At 47.1% G+C, this 10,404-nt stretch overlaps 1 protein-coding gene across 8 annotated transcripts in view; it reads left to right on the plus strand.

Annotated features, from left to right (window-relative positions):
- Window positions 1-10,141, plus strand: part of LOC140418390 (uncharacterized) — a 55,752-nt gene extending 45,611 nt beyond the window's left edge. For 6 of the 8 annotated variants that reach the window (XM_072501865.1, XM_072501867.1, XM_072501869.1 and 3 more), the window contains one exon: window positions 7,168-10,141. In XM_072501865.1, the coding sequence (XP_072357966.1) occupies window positions 7,522-8,508 (987 nt within the window). In that variant the 5' untranslated portion in view covers window positions 7,168-7,521 and the 3' untranslated portion in view covers window positions 8,509-10,141. Of the gene's footprint in view, window positions 1-1,482; window positions 4,030-6,445; window positions 6,547-7,167 lie in introns of those variants that run through there. The other 2 variants (XM_072501870.1, XR_011944990.1) reach the window with 2 other exon arrangements.
- The last annotated feature ends 263 nt before the right edge of the window (window positions 10,142-10,404 follow it).

Here is a 10,404-nt window from a genome sequence, read left to right on the forward strand (position 1 = left end):
GGATAAACATATGGACGATAAGGGAATAGTGTAGATGGGCTTTAGAGTGGTTGCACATGGAGGCGCAACATCGAGGGCCGAAGGGCCTGTACTGCGCTGTAATGTTCTATGTTCCCTGAGTGAGAGTGTTCCAGTGAACTGACTGTGGAGAGAGCTTTACCCAGTTACACAGGCTCACGTCATTCACTGCAGGGAGAAATTAAATGGCTGTTTGTGTGTGGACAAAGCTTCAACCGGGAGAAACATGCGGACACCCTCACCATGGAGAAACTGTGGAAATGTACGGATTGTCGAAAAGGATTCAGTTACCCATCACAATTGGAGGTTCATCGTCACAGTCACACTGGGGAGAGACCGTTCACCTGCTCCATTTGTGGGAAGGGATTCACCCATTCATACAACCTTCTTACACACCAGCGAGTTCACACTGAGGAGAGGCCATTCACCTGCCCTGTGTGTGGGAAGGGATTCACTCGGTCATCCCACATTGTGACTCACCAACTTGTTCACACTGATAAAAGACCGTTTACATGTCCTGACTGTGAGAAGAGTTTTAAATGTAAAAAGGATCTGCTGACACATCAACGTATTCACACTGGGGAAGAGACCATTCTCCTGCTCCCTGTGTGGGAAAGGATTCATTCAGTCATCCCACCTGCAGACACATCAACGTGTTCACTCTGATCACAAACTTTTTAACTGTCCTGACTGAGAAGAGCTTTACAAACAAAAAGGATTTACTAACACACCAATATGCTCACACTGGGGACTGACCGTTCACCTGCTCTGAGGGAATGGATTCAGCCGTCCAAGTGCCCTACTGAACTACCAGAGAATTCACACTGGGAGAGGCCATTCACCTGCTCTGACTGTGGGAAAGGATTCATTAATTCATCCAAACTTCTGATACACCAGCAACTTCATACAGGGGATAGACTGATCACCTGTTCTGAATGTGGGAAGGGATTCACACGTTCATACAACCTTCTGACACACCAGCATATTCACAGTGAGGAGAGGCTGTTCACTTGCTCAGTGTGTGGGAAGGGATTCACTCGTTCATACAACCTATTGAATCACCAGCAAGTTCATACTGGGGAGAGGTCGTTCACCTGCTCTGTGTGTGGGTAGGGATTCAGTCAGTCATCCAACCTGCTGACATGCCAGAGTTCAAACTGGGGAGAGGCCGTTTATGTGCTCCATACGTGGGAAGGAATTTTCTCATTTATCTTATCTTCTGAAACATCATCGAGTTCACACTGTGGAGAGGCCGTTCACCTGTAATGTCTGTGGAAAGGGATTTACTCAGTCATCCCACCTGCTAACACACAAGCGACTACAAGGTTTGGATTCTACTCTGATTGATGCTGCTAATTATGTCCAGGACTGAATCAGGTTCACTCTTGACAGTCTTAATCTGCTGATGAGATTTAATATTCTGAATAAATGTGAAATAAATAAGCTTGGTTTGAAATATTGCAGATTTTTGTCTTTCCCACCTGAGTGTTTAACAGCACCTGGCTGGAGCTCAGAAAGGACAATCTGGAGGAGGATCACATGGCAGGAACAGAACTTCAGCCTGGACACAGTCCTTCAGGGTCACACTGAGAGGGATAAAAGACACCTCTCTTCACTGACAGCAAAGTCCCGGTGTGGGTTAATCCTGAGGTGTGAGAGAAATGTGTCCCAGCCGCTCTCTTCATGGTTCAGAGCTCCTAGGCACGGAACAGAAGCTCCTTTACAACTGTGTTCAGAGTCAAGAAGAACAATGGTGAATGCTGGAAACGTGCTGTCAAATCAGAGATTGGTGTAAAACTGGGATGTTCCTGATTGAATGTAAAGCAGCTGGTTTAAGTTTCCAGAGTGAAAATGTGGTTATGTGACAGTCACAATGAATTAATTGAACAGAAACCTACTTAAAATAGATTGTTGAAGTCTGCGTTAAAATAACAGCTGGAGGAGCTCACAGGAGCCTGGTAACTGCCGGGACAATTAGACAACGGTTTGATTCCCAGATAAAGAAGGATTGCCCAGCTAAATAATTCTACAGATTCTCTACCCTCTGAGAGAAGAAATGTCTCCTAATCTCTGTCCTAAATTTGAAATCCCTTACTCTGAGATTATGCCCTCTTGTCCTAGACTCTCCCACAAGAGGAAACAAGATGATTTTTCAGGCTGTGTAAATGGTTCCACAGACAGTTCACTGGATCACTCTCACTCGGGTGTGTGTGTGTCTCGGGGCTTTTCCAGTCACACTGATGTTTGAAATCACTTCCCACAGTCAGAACAGACAAGCACATTGACAGTTTGTGATATTTAGATCCTAATGAATTGAGTGACTTGTCAGATCTCGATGTTATATTTGGTATGAGTTGCCCAGCTGCCAATCCTCCCGTCCTAATGCCCGAAAAAGAAGTTTACAAAAATGATCACTGTAAGAATAGGGTAGAAGTTCACAACAGATCATTCTAGTTTCCATCAAACCTTCTTTCCTCTCTTGCTTTCCCCAAGCATGTGGTCCAGTCAAAATAAAAGACTAAAATCAACTAGAAATCGCAACAAAAGTGCCGGGAACCTTCCTAACTGAACCAGAATATTGTTCCCAGTGTCTCTGAAACACTCTGTCCGCTGAGGTATACACTGGTTGTGGAAGGTGTCAAGCATTCCGGCGGGTACCGCATGCTCCCTCTGCAGGGCCACTGGGAACAGACAAGACCACGGAATAGAAGTCGGCAGCCAGAGTAACCCCCCCACCCACCCATTAACACCGCCAGTTACTGTGAAAAGGGCCAAGTCGGCACATTCCGGCGCCTGTTTGGGTACACAGAGGGAGAATTCAGAATGTCCAATTCACCTAACACCACGTCTTTCGGGACTTGTGGGAGGAAACCGGAGCACCCGGAGAAAACCCACAGGGAGAATGTGCAGACTCCACACAGACAGTGACCCAAGCTGGGAATAGAACCTGGGACCCTGGAGCTGTGAAGCAACAGTGCTATCCACTTTGCTACCATGCCGCCCATCCCACCCAGCTACAATGCACTGTTTTAACCAGACCCAAGAGTAGATTCAAGATGTCACATTCGGCACAAGGATACTAGATATTATAGACTGTAAGATCCACAAACTCTGTCAAGATGGCTGCAACTTAACAGGTTATTATGGACATTAAACTGTGGGCAATATCCGATTCTGTGACCAATATTTAGTTTAACACGGACCTGAATAAGGAAACTTTGCAGCCACCTGTAAAGTTTAAATGTCTCATTGTGTCAGGATGAACCACCATTTGAGGAAAATGAAATCTCTGGACTGTTGGATGTTGGACTGTTGGACAGGAGAATGAGCTCGAATTGGGACAGAGTGAGTGAGTGAGCATCGTAAACTGCGATTGTATCGGGGTGTTCTGGGTCTCAGAGTTGTAACCCTGCAGTTAATCGTCAGGGATGCATTACAATAAACCCTGAACAAAGCAAAAGTGTGTGTGAGAAGCATCTGACGCAGCAGGAAACAGCTGAAACAGCTGAGCTGAATGTCTGCCAGTTCAGCCACAAGACTGAACTTATTCCAGCTTCCAGGTCCTTCCACCTGAGAACCAACGTCCTGGCTATTCACCGACAAGAAGCTTCAGAGCCTCATGATAATTATTTATTTCTAAAAGCGCTTCACTCCAACTAAAGGACCTGCTCAACAAGAAGACAACAGGCCTGCAGCGATATAAAGATTGCAGCCTACATTCCATTTTCATCATTACAGCTTCAACTTGATTATCATAGAATTTACAGTGCAGAAGGAGGCCATTCGGCCCATTGAGTCTGCACCAGCTCTTGGAAAGAGCACCCTACCCATGTTCAGCCCCTCCACCCTATCCCCATAACCCAGTAACCCCACCCAACACTAAGGGCAATTTTGGACACTAAGGGCAATTTATCATGACCAATCCACCTAACCCGCACATCTTTGGACTGTGGGAGCACCCGGAGGAAACCCACGCACACACAGGGAGGATGTGCAGACTCCGCACAGACAGTGACCCAAGCCAGAATCGAACCTGGGACCCTGGAGCTGTGAAGCAATTGTGCTATCCGCAATGCTACCGTGCTGCCCACTAATTAGTTGATCTGTAACTAATTTCTGTGTATGTGTCAGTGAGTGTGAAAGAGACGAGAGACTGAGATGTTCAAACATCCAGGGAAATAGTGTGATAATAAATAACCTTTCCTTTAAAAATCACCAGTAAGCCTGCTGCTGAAATGTATTTTAAATAAAGAAAAATCACACTTGAGGGCAAGGAAATATCACACAAACATCCTGATAAATGACTGGAAAGGACCACGAAATGTAATCAAACGCTGTATAACCCCCTTCAGGTCGCTATACAGAGGCTGCAGCCTCTCACGCTGAATGTCTACGTAATTCAGAGATACCTCCAGGCTACAAACATCAGCTTCGGCCTGGGAGTGGGTGAAAAACAGGCTAGGTGGATTGGCCACACTAAATTGCTCCTTGGAATAAAAATGAATTGGGTACACTAAATTTTTAAAAAAGAATACCATGACAGGGAAAGAGTCCGGATTAGAACCTGAGTTAGTCCGAGATATAGAATGTATCCGCGATAGTTTCCTAGAACAGTATGTAATGGAACCTACGAGGGAACAAGCGGTCCTAGATCTGGTCCTGTGTAATGAGACAGGATTGATTCAGGATCTCATAGTTAGGGATCCTCTCGGAAGGAGCGATCACAATATGGTGGAATTTAAAATACAGGTGGAGGTTGAGAAGGTAAAATCAAGCACTAGTGTTTTGTGCTTAAACAAAGGAGATTACAATGGGATGAGAGAAGAACTAGCTAAGGTAGACTGGGAGCAAAGACTTTATGGTGAAATAGTTGAGGAACAGTGGAGAACCTTCCAAGTGATTTTTCACAGTGCTCAGCAAAGGTTTATACCAACAAAAAGGAAGGACGGTAAAAAGAGGGAAAATCAACCGTGGATATCGAAGGAAATTGGTAGAGGGATTGAGTTCCGGAGTCGGGAGGTCATGTTGCAGCTGTACAGAACTCTGGTACGGCCGCATTTGGAGTATTGCGTACAGTTCTGGTCACCGCATTATAGGAAGGACGTGGAGGCTTTGGAGCGGGTGCAGAGGAGGTTTACCAGGATGTTGCCTGGTATGGAGGGAAAATCTTATGAGGAAAGGCTGATGGACTTGAGGTTGTTTTCGTTGGAGAGAAGAGGGTTAAGAGGAGACTTCATAGAGGCATACAAAATGATCAGGGGGTTGGATAGGGTGGACAGTGAGAGCCTTCTATGGATATGGCTGTCACGAGGGGACATAGCTTTAAACTGAGGGGTAATAGATATAGGACAGAGGTCAGAGGTAGGTTCTTTATGCAAAGAGTAGTGAGGCCGTGGAATGCCCTACCTGCTACAGTAGTGAACTCGCCAACATTGAGGGCATTTAAAAGTTTATTGGATAAACATATGGATGATAATGGCATAGTGTAGGTTAGATGGCTTTTGTTTCGGTGCAACATCGTGGGCCGAAGGGCCTGTACTGCGCTGTATTGTTCTATGTTCTATGTTCTATGCAAACCATCCCTCCAGATCCTTGCCCTTCATGGATTTAATGAAGGCCAAGGCAATAGTTGGATTACTGAAAGACTTGACGGAGTTGTTGGATACCATTTTTCGGGTCTCACGATAAAGCCTGACGTAATTCACTCCCCACAGGATTGAGCTGCCTTTGAACTTCATCGAAGCATGAATGCTTTGTTTGTGTTGCTGCCGAAAGTCCTGAATCCACCCTCCCTCCTGGAGCCAGACGCCACCTCACCGTGCCAGTCTCCAGGACCTTCTGGCGATCTTTCCAGTTGTGGAAGTGAATGATTACAGGCCTGGGATGAAAACTATCCCTCAGCCTCAAAGACCGATGCACCCTTTCTAATTTGAAAAACCCAGGCTTCACATCCAGCTTGAGAAAACATGGCTTCTGGTCCTCGAAGAATTGACGGGAGCCTTACCCTCCACACCTTCTGACAGGCCGACGACTCGGATGTTCTTTCTCCGACCCTCAGTTCTCCAAGTCCTCCAGGACCTCCGCCAGCCACTCGGCTGGTTTTCAAAGGATTGAATTCTTGCCCCCGTTGAGGAGGCATCTTGCTGAACGTTCAGGATTCTCTCCTCCGGATCATCGAGCCTCTTCATGGTGTTTTGCAGCTGGGCCTCATGAGCTCACAGATATTGAGTCAGCACACTCCACCTCTGGTCAATAACACGGATAATATCAGCAGTCATCATTTTCGCCGCCTCCCAGAGAGCTCCGGAGAGCTCGGGGTCGAGAGACCTCCCGAGTGTCAGGCCGCCATGTTGAAAAAGGGGGCTCCATTTCCGCTGAATCCACCTGCGCTGTTTTATTGGTGCATTTCTTCACTTTTCTGGCATAATCCTACCAGACCGAACCCTGAAGTCTTCCAGGACATAACAAATATGAATTCAGGATTAGGTAGATGAGTGCCGGGCGATCAGGATAAGTGACAGATTATAGGTGAGTGGCACCAGAACCTGCAGAAAATCAGCTACTCCCATGCCAGTGTCACATGCCCCCCCTCTCCCCCCCCCCCCCCCCCCCCCCCCGCAGGGTTATGGGGAACTGGCAGGAAAATGGAGAGAAAGCTGAGATGAGGAGGGATTTCTTTATTCGAGGATGTGGTGAAGCTTTGGAATTCTCTACCCCAGAGGATTCTGGAGCTTCAGTCATCAAGTATTTTCAAGATACAGATTGATAGGTTTCTAGATATTGAAGACGTCGGGGGATATGGGGGATAGTGTGGGAAAACGGTGCTGAGGTAGATTGACCAATGATCCCATTGAATGGTTCAGGTTCGATGGGCCGAATGGCCGACTGCAGCTCATATTTGTTATGATCCCCTGGACAGGAAGCTGTAAGCTGGGATGTGTCAGTCAGCCTGAACCAGCACCTTCAGGAGAATTAGGAGGGTGAATATTAGATACAGCAGAGTAAGAATGGAGGGGAGAGTGTGTGGAATGGAGATTTACAGCTTTTGGAGAACAATAGAGGAAATAATATTTCATAGAAACTAGAATTGTCTGTTCTGAGTTTCTATCCTGTACTGACAGTGATGAATTTTGTAAATTGTTTTTACAGGATATTAGATGAGAAGGAATTACAGACAGAAATCTCAATCATCACGTCTCGATCTGACAGTCACTCCCTTCCTTGGATCCTGAATATCATCGGCCTTTCAATCCAGAAGGAAAAATGTTTCCCCGAACTGTCAGCAAAATATTTCAACCGTCAGTGTGACTGAAAAAGCACCGAGACCCACACAACACACACCCGAGTGAGAGAGTTCCGGTGAACTGACTGTGGAAAGAGCTTTAACCAGTTACACAGCCTGAAAAACATCACAACATTCAGAGTGGGGAGAGACCATACCCGTGTTGTGGACAAGGCTTCAACTGATCATCCAACCTGGAGAGATGTGAGGAGACCCAAAACATGGAGAAACCGTGGAAATGTGGGGACTGTGGGAAGGGATTCAGAGCCCCATCTCAGCTGGAGATTCATCAACGCAGTCACACTGGGGAGAGGCCGTTCACCTGCTCAAAATGTGGGAAGGGATTTACTCAGTTCTCCAGCCTGCAGGCTCACCAGCGAGTTCACACTGGGGAGAGGCCATTCACCTGCTCCAAGTGTGGGAAGGGATTTACTCGGTTATCCACCCTGCAGACACATCAGCGAGTTCACACTGGAGAGAGGCCATTCACCTGCTCTCAATGTGGGAAGGGATTTACTCACGTATCCAACCTGCGGAAGCACCAGCGAGTTCACACTGGGCAGAGGCCGTTCACCTGCTCTCAGTGTGGGAAGGAATTTACTTGGTTATCCACCCTGCAGACACATCAGCAAGTTCACACTGGGGTGAGGTCATTCAACTGCTCCCAATGTGGGATGGGATTTACTCCATTGTCTGACCTGCGGAGACACCAGCGAGTTCACACTGGAGAGAGGCCGTTCACCTGCTCTCAATGTGGGAAAGGATTTACTGACGTATCCAACCTGCGGAGGCACCAGCGAGTTCACACTGGGCAGAGGCTCTTCACCTGCTCTCAGTGTGGGAAAGGATTTACTCGAGTATTCAACCTGCAGTCACACCAGCGAGTTCACACTGGAGAGAGGCCGTTCACCTGCTCTCAATGTGGGAAAGGATTTACTGACATATCCAACCTGCGGAGGCACCAGCGAGTTCACACTGGGCAGAGGCCGTTCACCTGCTCTCAGTGTGGGAAAGGATTTACTCGAGTATTCAACCTGCAGAGACATCAGCGAGTTCACACTGGGGAGAGGCCGTTTACCTGCTCTCAATGTGGGAAAGGATTTACTGCCGTATCCAACCTGCGGAGACACCAGCGAGTTCACACTGGGGAGAGGCCGTCCACTTCTCAATGTGAGACGGGATTGCATGTTTCACCACACCTGTTGTGACACCAACAATTTCACAATCGATTACAGGGGTTAGATTCTGCTGTTATTGTTTCTGCTCTACACCCAGGACTGCATTTTGTTCATTCTGACAGGTGGTCAGTGGGGATGGTCAGAGGGTTTCTTTCTGCTGGACTGACCGGTCTCACCACTTTGCCTCCAGTGGGCTGATGCTCTTTGAGCCTTGTTGCTAATACCTGGCTTCAAATTGCACAAGGATCACAGAGTGAAAGGGTGTTTGGAAGCTTGAAGATATTTAGTTGCCATTTCTGTTTGGAACCCAGCAAAGCATGCCACGTTGTCATGGAGATGGGCCCTGGTGGTTACTCATTCATCCCAACTGCTGACACACCAGCAGATTCACAATGATGAGAGACCTTTTAAATGCAGGAAGTGCTTTAAATGTTCTCGGGATTAGATGTCCCATCAAAGAGTTCACACTGACGCGAGACCGTTTAAATGCTGCCACGAGGTGACATCATCCAAAAGCACCGTGTTAGTTTTCACATGTACACTGACAACACCCAGCTCTACCTCACCCCTCTCCATTCCTCCACTGTTACTGAATGATCAAACTGCTTATCCCACATCCGGTACTGGATGAGCAGAAATTTCCTCCAATTAAAAATTGGGAAGACCAAAGCCATTGCCTTCAGTCACCATTAGAAATTCCGTTCCCGAACTCCCGAGTCCATCCCTCTCCCTGGGAACTGTCTGAGGCTGAACCACACTCTGCACAATCTCCGTGTCAGATTTGACCCCAAGATGAGTTTCTGACCCCATATCCACACCATCACTAATACCAGATATTTCAGTCTCCATAATGTCACCTGTCCACTCCCACACCAGCTGCTGCTGAAACCTCATCCATGCCCCTGTTACCTTTAGACTTGATTCCAACACATTCCTGTCCAGCCTCTCTCATTCACCCCACACGGAAATGGGAGATCATCCAAAACTCTGCTGACTGTGTGTTTTCTCACACCAAGTCCTGTTCACCATCACCCCTGTGCTCACTGACCTACACTGGCTCTGACTGAGCAATGCCTCCATTATAAAATTTGCATTCATGTTGTCAAATCCCTCCTTGGCCATGAACATCATCAGCCTTTAACCATGGAAGCAAAGAGCCCTATTCAATGTGTGGAGAAACAGTTCACGTGGTCTGAATGTAGATGATATTTTAGCCGATTATCTGACCTTTCGAACAATACGTAGTCACACTGGGGAGAAATCTTGGAAATCTGGGGATTGTGGAATGGATTTAATCAGACCTGGAGATTCATCGACCTGTTCACACTGAGGAGTGACCGTTAATGTTCTCCGTGTGTGGGAAGGGATTCACTCAGTTCACCAGCCTCACTTCTTCATGGTCAATCTGTACTGGACTGTTACCAAGTGCAATGTATCTTTCCTGAGGTTTGGGGCCCAGTACGGAACACAGTTCATGCAGCAAGTGAGGAAAAGACAGCAGGAATTTCTCTAATCTGTGATTTACAAGGACACATTCTCTGGTTCCCAGCAGTTACGTTTCTTTAGTTATTTCCTCATTCTCCCTAAACTACCCTGCCTGTTAATTCTATTATTTCTGATAATTCCATTACTGTAGCTATAAACATCACACATTAGAATTTAATCTGTTCCATTATTCACTCTGGTTTCAGTTTATGGTGAGGTTAATAACAGACAACTCTGTCCTCGGGCCCCCCCCCCCCCCCCCCCCCCCCCGCCCGCTGGCCGCCCCCCCCCGATCCGATTCGAGTTTCCAATGAGTCGATTCTGTGGAATGGAATGTCTGATCAGCGTTTCCACGGTGACCTGTCTGCAGTGAAGAGCCTGCTTGAGTTTCTAATTCAGATTAAACTTCTCTGTCCCATAACACACATTATATCAGACTTT

The sequence above is a fragment of the Scyliorhinus torazame genome, chromosome 5 (genome assembly GCF_047496885.1).
Source record: "Scyliorhinus torazame isolate Kashiwa2021f chromosome 5, sScyTor2.1, whole genome shotgun sequence".
In the NCBI taxonomy this organism is placed as follows: Eukaryota; Metazoa; Chordata; class Chondrichthyes; order Carcharhiniformes; family Scyliorhinidae; genus Scyliorhinus; species Scyliorhinus torazame.